At 34.8% G+C, this 18,996-nt stretch overlaps 1 protein-coding gene across 1 annotated transcript in view; it reads right to left on the minus strand.

Moving 5' to 3' along the window:
* Positions 1 to 3,323: 3,323 nt before the first annotated feature.
* The window catches only part of ADAM9 (ADAM metallopeptidase domain 9), a 144,126-nt gene continuing 128,453 nt past the window's right edge, over positions 3,324 to 18,996 (minus strand). The window contains exons 19-22 of the mRNA XM_019440731.2: positions 13,277 to 13,418; positions 11,461 to 11,548; positions 6,431 to 6,498; positions 3,324 to 4,787 (exon numbers count right to left, since the gene is read on the minus strand). Of these exons, the coding sequence (XP_019296276.1) occupies positions 4,694 to 4,787; positions 6,431 to 6,498; positions 11,461 to 11,548; positions 13,277 to 13,418 (392 nt within the window). The 3' untranslated portion in view covers positions 3,324 to 4,693. The remainder of the gene's footprint in view (positions 4,788 to 6,430; positions 6,499 to 11,460; positions 11,549 to 13,276; positions 13,419 to 18,996) is intronic.

An 18,996-nucleotide genomic window follows, 5' to 3' on the forward strand; every position in this document is an offset into this window, starting at 1 on the left:
TTACATCGTAAATTGCCATTTGAGATGCGATTTTGCAGAGGCATAGGACTTCAACAGGGCCATCTAGGCCTACAAAAAGAAAAATATGAGCAAAAATAAGGCAAAAATCTACACCCAGCTTGTATCTCAACAGAACAGCCAAAACTAGACTCTAGGCAGTAGTTGAGCCAAAAGCTGGTTTCATCTTGCTTCATAGTATTAGAAGAAAAATTACAGTAAGTACTTAGACTTGTCAATTAGTGGTATTTTCAATGAATTCCTGGTTTATTGGTTCTCTTCTTCAACCTTTCCTGTTTCAATCTTTAATAGAGCAGACTTTATATTATTCTTACTGTGTATATAGCTCTCAACGTAACAGTTTTATGTCCCATCCAGAACTTATATATCACAGTGCCTAATATGATATCTGCAAGGTGATCAAGTTTCAGTAAACATTTATGGAATTCAATAAAATCTGATTTGTGCTTAGAAAACCTGGATTGTGCTTAACCATATGGTTAAAGACCCAAGCAACTGCTTAAGACAAAGAGAAAATGCAATATCCTGAGCGATATAATTTTGTGAACATATAGTCAAACAGGGATAAAGTTACATATAATTTATCTAATTATTAAAATGTCTTTATCAGATATTAAAGAAGCCCTTTAATATTTGCAAATTTTGAAGTGATATTTATGGCCAAGAAATTTTACAATTTTAATAGCAATCCAGAATAAATCAAGGCCAAACCTAAGTGAAAAACATGTACATATGGAAACACTAGCTGGTGCAGTAGGTTCCCCAAAAAACTGAAAATAGAACTACCCTACGACCCAGCAATTGCACTACTAGGTATTTATCCAAGGGATACAGGTGTGCTGTTTCGAAGGGACACCTGCACCCCCATGTTTATAGCAGCACTATTGACAATAGCCAAAGTATGGAAAGAGCCCAAATATCCATCGATGGATGAATGGATAAAGAATATGTGGTATACACACACACACACACACACACACAATGGAGTATTTCTCGGCAATCAAAAAGAATGAAATCTTGCCATTTGCAACTACATGGATGGAACTGGGGGGTATTATGCTAAGTGAGATTAGTCAGTCAGAGAAAGACAAATATCATATGACTTCACTCATATGAGGACTTTAAGAGACAAAACAGATGAACATAAGGGAAGGGAAACAAAAATAATATAAAAACAGGGAGGGGACAAAACATAAGAGACTTAAATATGGAGAACAGAGGGTTACTGGAGATGTTGTGGGAAGGGAGATGGGCTAAATGGGTAACGGGCACTAAGGAATCTACTCCTGAAATCATTGCTGCACTATATGCTAATTTGGATGTAAATTTAAAAATTAAATTAAAAATTTTTTTTAAAAAAGGAAACCATGTACGTAAAAATATATACAAAAGTAAAAGAAGTTAAATGATTAAAGGTTTTTAGAAAAACTTTTTGTCTTTTTTTAATGTTTATTTATTAAAATTTTTTTATGTTTATTCATTTTTGAAAGAGAGAGAGCACAGCAGGGATGGGTGAGAGAGAGGCGGACACAGAATCTGAAGCAGACTCCAGGCTCTGAGCGGTCACCACAGAGCCCAACGCGGGGCTCGAACTCACAAACGATGAGATCATGACCTGAGCCGAAGCCAGACGCTCAACCGACTGAGCCACCCAGGCGCCCCTAATGTTTATTTTGAGAGCAAGTGAGTGAGTGAGGGAGTGGCAGAGAAAGAGGGAGAGAAAGAAAATCCCAAGTAGGCTCTGTGCTGTCAGAGCACAGCCCAATGTAGGGCTCCATCTCACAACTATCATGACCTGAGCTGAAATCAAGAGTCGGATGCTTAACCAACTGAGCCACCCAGCACCCCCTTTTAGAAAAGCTTCATAAATATTAAAAAATCCAAGGAATTACCTAATTCTGGAAAAAGCTTTGAGTTACATAGTTAAAATATTACCGAGGTTTCAGTGATATGAATTACAATAGCAAAAATTGAGACAATATGAGAGAAAGACACAAACATTCTAGTCTTACATGCATTCAGAGGTTTAAACTGAAAGAATCTTCATTTGGGATTGTTTATACTTTTTTTTTTTTTTAATGAACACATTAGGTGCACCTGGGTGGCTCAGTCTGTTAAGCATAAAACTTTGGCTCAGGTCGTGATCTCGTGATTCATGGGTTTGAGCCCCACATCACAACTCAGCACTGAGACTTCAGAGCCTGCTTGGGATTCTCTCTCTCCCTCTCTCCCTCTGCCCCTCCCCAACTTGTGCTCACTCTCTCTCCCTCTCTCCCTCAAAATAAATAAACTTGACCAAAAAAAGTAAAAATAAATGAACACATTGTTGAAGATTGTGTTTAATTCATTAATGAGGAAAGTGGTAAGGTATTACACCCATTTCAATGGAGAATCCAAAGATCGGGAATATCGAAATAAATGTGCCAGTAGAGGCAAAATAGGGAGGGATGTCAGCTCAACCTCTCTCTGCTGGGCAGAATTTACCTTTACATCTATGGACAAGAATTATTTTACATTGCTATCAGTTATCTACAGCTTAAAGCTGTAAAATAGTTCTAGAGAATCCTATAGCTAGGAAGGGTAAATTCTCTTCTAGAGTCTAGACTCCAGACAATGCATAGTTTTCCACTGAAGTGGAAACTATATGTCTATATCCTACTGTTCTTTTAAATATTTTTTTATTTTTTATTTATTTTTGAGAGAGAGAGAGAGACAGAGAGAGAGAGAGAGGGAAAGACAGAGAGAAAGCACAAGGGGGGGAGGGGCAGAGAGAGAGAGACACACACACACACACACACACAGAATCCAAAGCAGGCTCCAGGCTATGAGCTGTCAGTACAGAGCCCAATGCAGGGCTTGAATCCACAAAGGTGAGATCATTACTTCAGCCAAAGTTGGACTCTCAACCAACTGAGACACCCAGGCACCCCATATCCTAACATTCTTTTAATCTACCTGGCCCCTGAGTATTTATCCACCCATGTCCTATGTGCAATTTTTAATATATACCAAATTGTTAAAACAGTGTACCATCTTCAGAGAACTGAAATATCATTCTTCTTCAAAACTAATCTGTTTTCCTTTAATAACAAAAAAGCTACTGCGCACAATTTAGCAGAAATCTGAAAATTAGTGACATAATATCTGTAAAAGTTTGAATCTGAAGCAGACTCCAGGAGTACTTCAGCAGACTTCAGGAGTACTTAGTTTGATAAACTAGTAGTTTTATCTAAAACTAATATGATGTTTTAATTAATAAGCTTATAAACAGCTGGGTAATTAGAAAGTTACTGGGTGACACAAAACAGAATTTCAAGTATTTTATTTATTGTAAATGTTATATTTGTATATGTATATATACACAAACCAAATTTTTTTGAAAAACTAATGAAATTCAGTTAATAAACCTATTATTAAACTTTATTATGAAAGGTTATGAAAAATTTTTAAGTGTTCAAAATTTTACCATTCATATCATTTTTTTTCCAAAGTAAAAATTCATTTTTTTTACACAGCTGGAATAATAACTACTACACACCACACTTGCTTTTTTGCATTTATCTAAGAAAACCTTTTCTAACTCCTTTTCTCCAGCCTAATTTCTTTGAAAACATTAGTATCAACAGAGACATGATCCAGCACACCTTAGTAAATGTAAACATTCTAAATTATATTAATAGCAAGCTTTGAAGTTTCAGATTTTAAAGTGCTCATAAAATTCTCAAGTGGTTTTATGATATCTCAATTTGACTGAAGATATTATAAGAGCTCCTGCTTTATTACAGCCATGTATCAACAGCATATCTGATTAGTTCTATTAAATACTCCGTACCTTAAAGTTTCATTTATTTAAAATAATGCTATTGTAAAAGAATTCCATGCTTTAACATGATTCATAATAGAAATTCTATTATTAAATTAATTTTTCTAATATTCACTATCCATAGATAAATCCATAGACTCTATTATCCTTAGAATCCATAGAATCATTTATCCATAGAATGATCATAAAAATAGAAGACAATAACTGTATGTGAACACACACATACAAACTTTTAGTATGCTTTGTACTTCCAAAATAAGATTATGATCTCTTAATTGTGGGTTTTGCCCATTCTTCTGAAGACAAAGTGTTCCTTTATTTGTGAAGTGAATGAGATAGACAAGATTATAGCATATGATGATTATTAGTCCGTGCAAGATGAAAAGTATTAGATATTATTGACAGCTAATTAGTTTTCACAGGTATTAGATTATCACGTGTTCAACCAGAAACTACATTAATGACAACTAAGGTCAAAATTCAGAATTACACTTAAGTGCTTAATGACGAAACTTAAACCAATACAGTTAATTTAAGAGTCATTACAATAACATGTTTAAAGTAACATAATCCACGTTCAGTACATTAACATCACGGAACGACTGAATAAAACTTATTCAGTGATGGAAATGGAAATGTTATTCTAGATTCCCTGGCTTTACTGTGTTTCGTAGATTTCTCAATTGCCACTACTCGATTTCTGTTTTTCTATGTTAGTAAAGTTTGTTTCATGGTATTTTGTTGTCATTCATAGTTGCAGCAGGAAGAAAGGCTTTTCAAGAAAATATCAGGAAAAAAAAAGGATTATCTTAGTTCCCTGAAGATATCTGCAGAAGTAAAGGAAAAAAAAAATCAAGTGAGGGAACTATATAAAGGAGGTGCAGGTGCAGGACGAGCAGGAATTAAATTTCCCTGAGATGATACTTTCGGTTGTGGTGGAGGTGGCCTGTAAGAGGAAAAAAGACAGTTAATCATGTGTTTCAACTACATGAAATAATACTACTTCATTACAAGCCCAATGTAACACCATCTGTAACACTGCTGACAATTCTGAAGAGTACATTATATTCTGAGATTATTATTCATCTGATATGCAATGGCTAAAGACAAAAACCAGAGCGTAAAATGGAGTAACTACCACAAAGTAATGCTATTCTATAATCAAAAAACATTGTATGAAGGTTCTGGCTTATATATTTTTAAATATAACAGCACATGAAGTTGAAAAGACAAACTGCAAAACACTCACGAGGTCACTAGCTCCCTGTTTACATAAATAGAGCTGAAATTCCAACTTCCTCAAAACATTACATCCACTCTGAGAATTAAACCTGCTATGATTTCTATACCTGTCCTTAACCTCTCTACCCTTCCTTACCCTCTTCATCTAATTCTAGTATTACTCTACTCCAATAACACACTACCACATTACTTGATGAATATCTGTCTCACGATTTATGTATTCTTCTCTTGATGCACAGCTGGATTTCAATGAACTCTTTATTACATAATAAAGATTATACATGAGGACACTCCCCAGTGTTGCAATTCAATTGTAATTTGAAGGACTTTTGGAGGTGGGAGGGGTAAGATGCATTTTATATACTGCAAAATATCGTAATAAATGCTCCTTCTTTCTGATTTTAAGCCCATCTATTGAGAACTGAAAGATTTTAGTTCTTGTGTTTTTCAGGTCTAGAATTTCCATATAATTCTTTTATTAAAGTTTGTAGTTCTGTGCTGAAATTCTCAATCTTGACTATTAATTCTGTGACATAATTATTACAGTTATTTTAAAGTCTGTGTCTGATAGTGCCACTCACTGGATTGCCCTCTGAGTCTGTTTCTGTGGTCTATTGCTTCTCTTGTTTTAGACACATTGTCTTTTCTTGTGTGTCTGCTTTTGTGATGAGGGGCCAAACATAAAAAAAATCATAGAAATAAAGTTGAGGATCTAGTTTACCCTTACTGCTGGGTCCCAACACAAAACCTGGGATGTTTGCCAGGGTACTTCCTCTTTGGCAGGGCTTCAGTTTTAGTCCCCTCAACCCTGTGAATTTGTTGAAAGCTCTCCTCAGTTTCCTAGTCTCTCCGTTCTCATTTTCAGAATAGGTAAATATGTCCAGGACAGTAAAGTGTTCCCCAAAAGATGGAATTATCTCCAGACTGCCTTCTTCTCCTGGGCCCCATACTTCCTCATTTCCTTGGTAGTTCTCTCATGCCTTCAAACACATATTTTATTACACACTGTCTAGCTTTTCTAGCTGTTCCTAATAGGAGGGGCTGGTCTAACCCATCTGGTTTGCCATTGCTGGGTACTTTAAAGGCCCTTGCTTCTGAAACTTACATACACCAAAGGTTGCAGCACCATTTGCTTGTCCTATTCAGACTTCTTTAAGATTTCATTTTGACACTGCACTAATATGACAAAATTTATATCAAAAGATCTTAAAAGCTTCTCTAAAAATTGGATTTGATCTAAACTGTTGATAATAAATACCTTGTGCTAAATTAAATACAAGGGGAAATATTAGACATTAACCCTGGGTTTTATTCTGCTTAAGTAATCTAAGTAAATTCACTTCAGACCTTGATGGGAACTGCTGAGGCTGCTTGGCTGCATAAGTTGGTACTGGAAATCTGTTTGCATATATAGGCTAAAAAAGGAAGAAACAGTTATTACCACAGTGCACTCATAAATTTATTTTCTATACAGTTTATTTTCCATATGAAAGTAATCAATATATTTAAAATTAATGAATAGATTGGGGCACCTAGGTGGCTCAGTCAGTTAAGCATCTAACTCTTGATTTCGGCTCAGACCATGATCTCACAGTTTGTGAGATAGAACCCTGCACTGGACTCTGTGCTGACAGCATGGAGCCTGCTTGGGATTATCTCTCTCCCTCTCTCTCTGAATCCTCCCATGCACACTATCACTCTCTCTCAAAATAAATTTTAAATAAATAAATAACATTAATAGATGACTTACGATGCTGACATTTAAAAATATTTTGCTTATTCAACATTTTGCCACTGAATGTGGACTACTTAATTCTTTTAAGGTTATTTTTTTTAATTCAATAATACTAAACTATTATAATCTTGGTTTAATCAACTACATTAGTTAAAAGGTAACATGTTTCCTATTTCAATATATTTTAAATAAAAATTTCCAAAAATGTATTGCCAAACATGTATAGTACCTAACTGGTATTGTAAATAGTCCTAATTTACAACGCTTAATTTTGGAATTCATGATATTCTTCCTTGACAAGATAGTTGAAATGAAGTTTTACAATAAAGTGAGAGTCTAAAGCAAATAAGAAAGTAAACAGATAAGCCTCAAATAAGAAAGTAAAAGTTAAGAATATTTTTTACACATCACATTTACGTTAGGAAAAGTTAGGGAAGATCAGATGGAATTACTGAATCACCGATAATATGATCCTAACCAAGATGTTGTCTACTAACTGCTGTTATTTTCTAAAGCTCTATGAGTGACAAAATATGCACAGTGTTGGAGAAGACCTTGAACATTCTCTGGGTCCTGCTGTGGAACAGGTGGTCTATTTTTGGCCCCATAAAATGATTTGCTTTTATTGCGAAAATGGAGAAGGGATGCAAGAAAATGTCTCCATCCCTTTCCATTAACCCATAGAAGCAGCACTTTAAAAGGATAGTTCAACTCCACTTTTTGGAATTTATTTGACATATACTTTTACATGTATGCACAGACCTATACAGAAGGATGCTTGATGCTGCATTTTTTTATGGTAACAAGATTGGAAACAACCGGTTTTTAAATCTGTGATAAATCCATAAGATGGAATGGTATAGATACACAGTTACTAAAAACAATAGGATACAGGCTTATTACTCACCAACAGTAGACTAAAATGTTCTAAGTAGAGAACACCTAAAATGCTGGTTAAAATATTAATAGGTATTTTTTAATGCTTGAATGAATTTCTAGGGAGTAAGAAATATCTTAAAGACCCAAAACAGTAAAAGTATGAAAGAGTCCAGAGGATGTAGCAGCATTGGTCCTATGAATGTCTTCCATCCTTGGTGAACTACATTATATGTTTTCAAATAATACATAGATCTAGAAGACAAAACCTGGAGCCTGAGTTGGATGGAATGCTGAATCTAAGACCTAACATAAAAAGCCTAGGCCCCTGAAGGGCAATGTCCTCACTGGATTAACTCAGTGAAGAAACACCTGTCCCGAAGAACAGTGGGGGAACTGCCTAAATAGACGGTGGTGGTGGTAGAAGGGGAATAAAAGAAAATAATCTCTGTGGGTAATTTGTAACCACATACCCATCCTCACAAGGGTTTGGGGGGCCAGAGTTCATAACACTTGTGCGGCCCAAAATACCAACAAAAATTTTAATTTAGAGAAGCTGAAATTGACCCCAGGCATGTGGCCAAGGGAAATATACACACTCTCTGTAGGAACTCTATAATTCAGGACTGAAATAAAATTTCATATAAAATTCTCCCATATAAAATTCCAGAGAATATGAGTTTACAATCAGTATCACAAAGCACACTAACAAATAAGCCACTGTAAGAATCAGTAGAAATAACAAACCAAGACTGCACACATTAAAATGATCAGATAAAGCACAAAAAGTAGGTATTTTTATATGTTTAAAGAAATGAATCCTTTTAAAAAAAAATGAAGCTACAAGAAACTATCACAAATAAGTGGCAGATCTGAATCTAATTTATGTAACAATGTATCTAAACACAAGCAAAAGAGAAAAATGACATGGGGCAAGAGGGAAACTAAATCAGCCCAAAAAAATAGAAGAGGATTTGTGGTGTGGGAAGAAAACAGAAAGAAAAAAAAAAAAAAACAGGAAAATTAAAGATCATAAAGTAATATGGTAGAAAAACTACATTAATAATTGCGATCAACATAAAGTCTCCAGTTAAAAGACAAATATTTTGGGGGCGCCTGGGTGGCTTAGTTGATTAAGCGTCTGACTTCGGCTCAAGTCATGATCTCAGGATTCGTGGGTTCAAGCCCCGCGTTGGGCTCTGTGCTGATGGCTCGGAGCCTGGAGCCTGCTTCCCTCTCCCTCCCCCTCTCCCTCTCCCTCTCCCCCTCTCCCTCTCCCCTTCTCCCTCTCCCTCTCCCCCTCTCCCTCCCCCTCTCCCCCTCTCCCTCTCCCAAAACTAAATAAACATTGGGGCGTCTGGATGGTTCAGTCAGTTAAGCGTCAGATTTCAGCTCAGGTCACAATCTCACGGTGGGTGAGTTCAAGTCCTGCGTCGGGCTCTGGGCTGATGGCTCAGAGCCTGGAGCCTGCTTCCGATTCTGTGTCTCCCTCTCTCTCTGCCCCTCCCCCGTTCATGCTCTGTCTCTCTCTGTCTCAAAAATAAATAAAGGTTAAAAAAAAAAAACTAAATAAACATTAAAAAAAAAATTTTTAAGACAAATATTTTTTAAAAATTTTTAAATAAAATATTGTGTTTATAAGAGATAGCATTAGGACAAAAAAATTACATGTAACAGATATAAGCTAATATGAAACAAAAATAAAAAGCTGATATTGCTGTATTCATATTTCAAAAATGGATTTGAGAAGAGAGATGATCTTTCCCAATTTCATAAATAAGGACTCTGACTACCAACAGCTGAAAACCTTTAAAAACAGCTATCAGGAACTACTTTAAGTACTTCTCACAATCAACATGAAAGATGTCACTGGAAGAACATGGAGAAATATTTAAATATGCCAAGGGGGGCGGCTGGGTGGCTCAGTTGGTTAAGCATCCGACTTCAGCTCAGGTCATGATCTTGTGGTTCGTGGGTTCAAGGCCCCACATTGGGCTCTGTGCTGATAGCTCAGAACCTGGAGCCTGTTTCAGATTCTGCCTCCTCCTCTCTCTCTGCCTCCTCCCTGCTCCCTCTCTCTCAAAAAATAAATAAACATCAAAAAAAAAAAAAAAGGTTTTTTTAATATGCCAAGGAAACTGAAAGCTTTCCCACCAAGATCAGGAATATAAGGATGCTTGCTTTTACCACTGCTATTCAACATAGTACTGTAAGATCTAGCCAGAGCAACTGGACAAGAAAATTATGGAAATAAAAGACATCCAAGTCAGAAAGAAGTAAAACTACCTCTATTCACAAATAACATGATCCTATGTAACAGAAAATCCCAAAGGGTCCACAAGAAAGCTACTAAAGCTAATAAATGAATTCAGCAGAGATACAGGAAGTAACATGAACATGCAAAATCAGCAATGAAAAATCCAAAAAGGAAATTAAGAAAGCAGTTCCATTTACAATAGCATCCAAAAGAATAAAACACCTAATAATAAACTTAACCAAGAAGGCTGAAGACTTGTATAGTGAAAATTACAAAACACTGCTGAAAGTAATTAAAGTAGACCTAAGTAAATGCAAAGACAACTGGTGTTCATGGGTTCAAAGTCTCAACACTGTCAAGATATGTCAATACAACCCAAAGTGATCTACAGATCCAACACAACACCTATCAAAATTCTGCCTTTTTTGCAGAAATGGAAAAGTACATTCCCAAATCATATGGAATCAAAGGGGCCTTAAGTAACAAAAAATCTTGAAAAAGAAGAAAAAAGTTGCTGGACTCACAATTTGCAATTTCAAAACTCATTATAGCTCTACAATAATTAAATCATGTAGAACTGCCATAATGATGGAAATACGGTCCAAATGAATAGAACTGAGAGTATAGAAAGAAACCTATACATCTATGGCCAACTGCTTTTCCACAAGGTGCTAAATCTACTCAATGAAGAAAGAATAGTCTCTTCAACAAATAGGGCCAAGACAAATAGATTTCTACATGCAAAAGAATGACATTGAACCCTATTTCATATCATATACAAAAATTACTCAAACTGGATCAAAGACCTAATAAAAAGAACAAATATCATAAGCCTCTTAAAACATACAAGTAAATATTCATGACCTTGGATTTGACAATAGATTGTTAGATATGACATCAAAACACGAGCAATAAAGGGAAAAAAAGATAAATTGCACTTCATAAAAATTAAAATCTTTTGTGCACCAAAGGATATTATCAACAAAGTGAGAAGACAGAATGGAAGAAAATATCTGCAAATCATATATCTGGTAAAGTGTTAACATCCAGAAGTTCAAAACATTTGAAGTAATATCATATATTTTTTAGGGATATATGCATATGAAAAAAAAGGATATTATCCTAGTATTCCCTAAAACACTCAGAGGAACAGTATTTACTGTTCCATTACTGAGACAATTAGGCCTATTGCAGAAGCTCAGCACTAGGTCTTTGGCCACATGCCCTAGGGAAGCCAGGCATTAAAAACAGAAAGATAGCAGACACAGAAAAACACAGTGACAGTATAGATCCCATGTCATTTCCCAATCTTGATTTCAGGACAAAGCATTCCTAATGTCTACATATCTTCTCCCGACTTCTCTGAGCCAGGGACCCTACCCAGAGACCACACCCTTAAATTATAAAGAAATCATCAATGCTTATTTCTATATCCATGTAACAATAATTTTTTTTCATTTTTAGCAATGTGATACCATAATAAATTTTGTTTGTTTGTCTGAAACTTACAGCTTCTCTGGGAGGAGTCACTGAAGAAACAGGTCGAGGAACACTCGCTGGCTGTCTAGAAGCTTTAGCTTGATTTTTGCCATCTGATCTGAAAGAGACAATTACTTTTCAGCCAAGGTAAGATTGGAACATTTCTACATGATATGTAGAAAATGACATTGCATTTTTTCAAATATAGAATAATGATGTCTGCAGTGGTGGTAATGATGATCATGATGATAATTAAAACTTTTATGGCACTTTTAACCGCTTTCACATATTTTCAATCCTTACAGCACTGGAAAGTTTTGTTAACTCCACTTTACAATTAAATAAACTAAAATTCTAAGAAACTATAAAATTTGGCCAACTAGGCCAGTGTTTCCAAACTTTTCTCTTCAAGAGTTCCTAAAAGCAAAAAGCAAATGCATATTCTTAGGCTGAATACACAAAACGTTAAGTAGTCACTCTAAAAATTAGGAAGTCCAAGAGGAGCAAACAAGCTGGTTGGAAAGATACCAATTAAATTTTAGACATGCTGAGGTAACAGCAAGTCAGCTCAACAGAGATGCATAGGAGAGAGCTATGATTATGGAACTAAAATTTCAGAGATGCAGACTGGAGAATTATCTATGGATTGGTCAGTTTGAGTGTGGCAGGAAGTAAGAGAAAGAAAGAATAGGAGATAAATCTGTTTTAGAATACGTTAAAAATTAAAACTCACATCAGAGTACTCTATCAAAATATATTAAATAAGAAATCATTATCATGATAAACTATTTTTATTATAATAAAAACTCATTTTTAAATAATTACATTATGCTAACAATGGACTATGGATTTTGTTAATAATCTCCCATTTAATCCTCATATCAACCCTAAGAGACAGGTAATATTATCCCTATTTCAGAGGAAATAAACCAAAGTTCAGAGAGCTTTATCTATTATTCCAGTTCACAATTCTAGCATATGACAAGCTAGATCTTAGATCTGATTACAAGGCCAGTATGCTATATGTTATATTCGAACATGTAGTATGTTCTATTCGAAAGCCAACATGTTAGAAGCGATAGTTGAGAGACAGTCGTGCAGGAGTCCAACACATAGACCAGAAATGTCAGGTGTCTGAATTATAATAGCTCTTCCTTCCATCAAAACTAATTTCTTAAAAACTTATGATTCACAAAACAGGAGTGCAGGGTGATTCAGTCGGTTAAGCAACCGACTTTGGTTCACGTCATGATCTCACTGTTTGTGAGTTCAAGCCCTGCGTCGGGCTCTGTACCGACAGCTCAGAGCCTGGAGCCTGCTTCAGATTCTATGTCTCCCTCTCTCTCTGCCCCTACCCCACTTATGCTCGCTCTCTCTCTCTCTCTCTCAAAAATAAACATTTAAAAAAAATTATAATTCACAAAGTATGTTTTCAGTATTAAATATTCTTCCTTTATGATAACTGATACTTGAAATATACATGGAAAAAAATTTTTGACATTTACATTTTTTATCTTTCACCCATATTTTAACATCTAATTAAGAAGCTCAAGTCAGAAGCTATAGCCCCAAATGATACTTACCCGACTATCAGAAATCAATGTCAAACAAATGAAGCCTAAGGGCCATTTTCAGTAGCATACAGGCTGGTCATTATAATCTTTTCCCTCACCATTATAAGAGGTGGCTGAATCACCACTATCCTTTAACCTCTGCTAATTATGTCAAAAAAATAGAAAGAACCCTTAGAACTCTATTTTTAAACCAACCTCTATGATATGGCTCTCATCATTAATAATTACTTTAAATTCCTTATTATGAATTTAAAAGAAAAAAATTTAAGTACTCATATGTTTGTGATCTCTTCTTTCTGAAGTAGCTTTTCCATAGTTGATCTCTTTTGATGAAGACAAAAGCAGCAAACACAATAAGGGGAACAATTACAAAGAAGAATACCAGAAGTCCATCTCTCAATGCAGTACTCTTTTCTAGAGAAAAGAATTTTATATTAATGATCATTAAATTAGAAGTTAACACATATTAACTAAAACATACTAGGTGATTATAAATGTTTTACATTAATTTTCACATTGTTCAAAAGTCAAACTGACAGAAACAATTCATTGACAAGTCTTGCTTATACCTCTTCCCTAACTACTTCATCTTTGCCTTTCCATTAGATAACCACTTTCATTGGTTTCTTACAGTATTCCTTCATGCAAACATAAGCAAAAATAAAGTATGCTTTTATTGCCAACCCTTTCTTACACAAAAGGTAGCATATCATAAACACTATGGAGCACATCCATTTTTTTTTTTTTTTTTTTGCTTCTATGTACATCTTCCCAAACCATACAGAGGACCACCTCATTTTCTATACAGCTATACAAAACTCCATTACAAGGATGTCCTACAGTTTATCTAGCCAGTGCCCTACCGATACTTTTATTTTTCCTATCTTTTGCTATTCTAAAAAAAATGCTATAATAAATAACCTTGTACATATATCATATCATATTGATACAGCCATATGTATAGAATAATTTTGCAGAAGTAGAATTGCTGTATCAGAGAGTAAAGGCATTCATCATTTTTTAAGGCACTGTTAAACTGTCCGCCACAGCGGTGGTTACAATTTAGCATGCCAGCCAGCAATATATAAGAATTCCTCATTGTATCACCCATAGAGTCAACCTTCTGCATTTTTGCCAACCTGTTAGGTGAAAAATTGTACCTTATATAATTTTAATTTACATTTTTTTTATATTATGAGGAAAACAACTGTTCACGTGTAAGGAAATACTGTATTTCTTTCTCTATCCAATCTATTTTTCTATTGGACTATCGGTTTTTTTCTTCTCAGTTTCTAAAGGTTCTTTATACATTAGGAAACTAGCTTTGTCTGTGATATGAGTTGGAAATATTTTTCCTATTTTATCATTTGTCTTAGGATCCAATGCTTTTCTCTATGCATACATTTATTGTTTTTAGGTATTTAATTTTATCAATATTATTTTTTCTGGTTTCTAGGTTGTAAGTCTTATTATAAATCTTAAAAATTCATTAATTCATATTAATTTGATATATATGCCATGTTCATTAGGAAAAGAAAAAATATACTAAATATAAACAGCAGTGGTAAACTATAAAGTTGTCTATAAAATATTAAGTTTATAAAAGTACCAAAACTTTCTGTTAAAGCTTGTATGAAACTACATGAAATAGAATTCAACCCAATTAAAAATAAGAATATAAAAAATTAAAGTCAGTTTGATGTCTCATTTCATACCTACTAATGAGTAGACAGAATTTAAATTAAAGCAACCAACACTGACAAGGTTATATTGAAACTGATACCTTCATACTATCAGTGACATTAACGTAAATTCATTTGGAATTGTGGTCAAGAACCATAAAAAGGATTCTACCTTCAACCTAATAAGCTCATTACTGGCAATCTATCCTTCAACTGGAAAAAATGCATAAGTATTAGTATGTTATCAGTGCATATCAAAAACTTAGAAACCTAATGTCAAATAACTAGAAAACAGCTAAGTCAAGTTATAGCACACCCACTCAATGGAATGATAAAGAGCCACTGAAGTCCATAGTTCCAACTTTCCACTTCTAGTCAAGATGGAATAACAGGGACCAGATTTATCCTGTGAGCTAAAATAACCAGAAAACCAGGCAAAATACATTAAGCAACAGTTTTCAAGACATTGGGCACATCAGGTAACAAAGAAAAGTGATCCCTGAGAGAAAACAAATAAGGTGAGCTTTGGTGCTCAGGGAAAGCTAACAGATCATAATGACAGTGAGGGAAGCTCAGTGGTCTCCTTGAATTGAGGAGATGGAGCTGGTTGTCTGAGGAGGCCAAGGCAGCTAGAGTTCATGGAGCAAAGTACTGGACAGCAGAGCTACACAGACAGAACTTAAAAGATCTGCAAAGGGCCCCTCTCAAATATGTAGTTGAGTACTGATCAATGTATGCATATAAAGAAAACACCTGAAGCCAGAGAAAGAATCCTCTAAAAGGATCAGTGGGAACAAACCACACAGGTCACATAGAATGAGGAAGAGTGCCTCTTCCTACCATTCACAGTAGAAAACTTCATCATCAATGTGGCACTGAGTGGAATAAACAGAAGGCTTTTTGCCTCAGTAATGGGACAAAATTAGCCCTAGACTAATTGCTGTTCAAGTCCTGCTTAATAGAGCTTAAAAGCAAGACCCAGAAGGATCAAACTATGTCCAAGTAACATCAGCACTCAAGAACAAAGTTCATCAATAGAAATCCCAAAATACCTAGTATCCAACAAGGCAAAATTCACAGTTACTGGCATCTAGAAAAAAAAAAAAAAAAAAAAAAAAAAATTACTGGGCATGCAAAGAAGAAACATATGACTCAAAATGAGGAGAAAAATCAAGAAAATGATACAGATGATAGAATTAGTAGACAAAAACACTGTAAGTTATTATAATTGTATTACAACTATATGTTCAAGAAGCTAAAGATTGAACACGCTACGTAGAGATATGAAACTAATGAAAAAACTAGAACTTATAGAAATAAAAACCACAATGTCTATGATAAAAACACACTGGATGGAATTAATGGCAGATCAAACATCAGAGAATAAGAGTGAATTTGAAGAATAACAATAGACTATTTGAAATTAAATACAGAGAATAAGGAATTTAAAAAAAAATCAAGGCAAAACAGTGAAATGTTAAAGAACTCCAAGTAGCCAAATATACATGCAACTGGAGTCCTGAAGAACGGGAAGAAGAAAGACAGAAAAAAATATCTGAAGAAATAATGACCACAATCTTTCCAAATTTGAAGGAAACTATAAAAGCACAAATCCAAAAATTCCAACAAATCCCAAACACACCAAGGCACATTATAACCAAATACTAAAAACCAGAGATAAAGAGAAAATCTTACAAGCAACCAGACAGTGAAAAAGACACCTAAAAAAACAAAAGACCAAAAAAGAAAAGATGATGGCCAATTTCTCAGGAAAAGCAATGCCGAAAGATAATGGAGAAACATCTTTGAAGAAGTAGAAGAGGGAGGGAAAAACTGCCACCCTTTCATAATATAAAGTTAATAAATGTAAGTTAATAATAACTTTACCCAGTTATTATTCAAGAAAGAAAGCAAAATAAAAACTTTTTAAGATACACAAATGCTAAAAGTATTTGTCACTGGTAGAGCTGCATTACAAGAAATGTGAAAAGAAGTCCTTCAAGCAAAAATTGAATGATACCAGATGGAAATATAATTTTCAGAAATGAAGACCACAAGAAATGGTAATTATGTGGGTAAATATAAAGACCTTTTCTATCATTTAAACCTCCTTAAAAGATAACCAACTGCTTAAAGCAGAAATAATAACAATGTATGGTAGGGTTTATAACATATGCAAAATATGACGGCAATAGCACGAAAGCCAGGAGGAGAGAAAGGGAAGCAACGGAGTGAAGTGGAAAGTATCACATGAAGTGGGACTGTGATAGAAAAATAGCAATATGATAGATTTAAACCCAAACATCAATAATAAAATTAAATGTATGTGGTCAATGGGGCGCCTGGGTGGCTCATTCAGTTAAGCGTCCAACTTCAGCTCAGGTCATGATCTCATGGTCTGTGGGTTCGAGCCCCGTGTTAGGGCTCTGTGCTAAGCTGCTGGGAGCCTGGAGCCTGCTTCAAAATTCTGTATTTCCCTCTCTCTCTGCCCCTCCCCCGCTCACACTGTCTCTCTCTCTCTCTCAAAAATAAATAGCATTAAAAAAATCTTTTTAATTAAAAAAAAAATAAATGTAAGTGGTCAAAACAACTCAATTGAAATGCAAAGATTGGCAGACTGACAAAAAAAAGCAAAACCAAACTATATCCTGCCTACTAGAAACCCACTTTAAATACAAAGACACAAGTAGATTGAAAATAGAATGAGAAAGGATTTCCCATGCTGATTAATCAAAAGAAATCTGGAGTAGCTATATTAATTTCTAATTGCAAAGCACTGAATATTAACAGGTATAAGGAGAGCTACTTCATAATGATAAAGGGATCAGTTTGTCAATAGAACAGAGCTTCACATTACATGGAACAAAAACTGACAGAACTTCCATGACAAACAGGCAGATTCACAGTTATAACAATACCAGAGATTTCAATATTCCTCTCTCAAAATTGACAGAACAGGTATATAGAAATCGGTAAGGATATACAAAATTTAAACATCTGTCAACTAACATGAACTAATTATTTATAAAACACTCTAACCAATGATAGCAGAATGCACATTCTTTTCAAGTGTATATAAACTAATTATTAAGATAAACCACAATCTGGAACATAAAACAAGTTTTGGAAAATATACAAGTATTTGAGTCATATAAACTATGTTCCTGACTACGGTGTAATAAATGGAAAATCAATAACACTAAGGTATCTAAAAATCCCTCAGATACTTCAAAGCAAAGCATTTTTTAATAACTCATGAGTCAAAGAAAAAAAATAAAAATACATTAGAAGTTAGGTTGAGATGAATTAAAACAAAGGCACAACATATCAAAATTAGTGGGATACAAAAAAAAAAAAAAAAACAGTTCTTAGAGGAAAACTGATAGCACTACAACACCTATATTAGAAAAGAAAAAAGGTTTTGGGGTGCCTGGGTGGCTCAGTTAGTTAAGCGTCCAACTTTGGCTCAAGTCAGGACCTCAGGGTTTGTGAGTTAGAGCCCCGCATCAGGCTCTCTCTGCTGTCAGTGCAAAGCCCTCTTCGGATCCTCTGTCTCCCTCTCTCTGCCCCTCCCCCGCTCTCTCACAGGAGCACTGTCTCTATGTCTCTCTCAAAAATAAATGAACACTAAAAAAAAAAAGCAAAGCAAAAAGGTCTCAAATCAATTACCTCATCTTTTACCTTAAGAAACTAGAAAAAGAACCACAAATGAAACCCAAAGTAAGCACACCAAGAGAAAATATTTACAAAGGATATATGTCAGAAAGGACTTGTATCCAGAATAAGGAACTCAAGACCTAACTAAAAACCGGACAAAAAGATTTGAACAGACACTTCACCAAAGAAGATATGTGGATGGCAAATAAGTGAACAAAAAAAAAAAAATGTTCATCATTAGTAATCAGAGAAATTCTATTACACTAGAAGGCTAAAATTAGCCATCTGCTAGAAGGGTTAAAATTAAAAAGACTGACCACACCAAGTGTTGAAGAGGACGTGGAGAAATTAGAGCCCTCCCATGCAGCTGGGGAGAATATAAAGTGGTACAACCACTTGGGGAAACAGTTTGGCAATTCCTTAAAATGCTAAACATAAGCACACTCTATGAACAACCATTCTACTTTGTAATTACCCAAGAGAAAGCAAGCATATATTCTCACTAGGAAGACACTGGTGAACAAGGAGCTCATTCATAGTCTATCGGGGAAAAAAAAAATTAGTAACTAATTACTATAGAATGTGATAGTGCTTACAATAAAAGGAGAACAAATAAAGAGAGCACATTTATTCAGATTTACACAGTCAGGAGA

The sequence above is a fragment of the Panthera pardus genome, unplaced genomic scaffold (genome assembly GCF_024362965.1).
Source record: "Panthera pardus isolate Hobbes unplaced genomic scaffold, ASM2436296v1 HiC_scaffold_13, whole genome shotgun sequence".
Taxonomy (NCBI): Eukaryota; Metazoa; Chordata; class Mammalia; order Carnivora; family Felidae; genus Panthera; species Panthera pardus.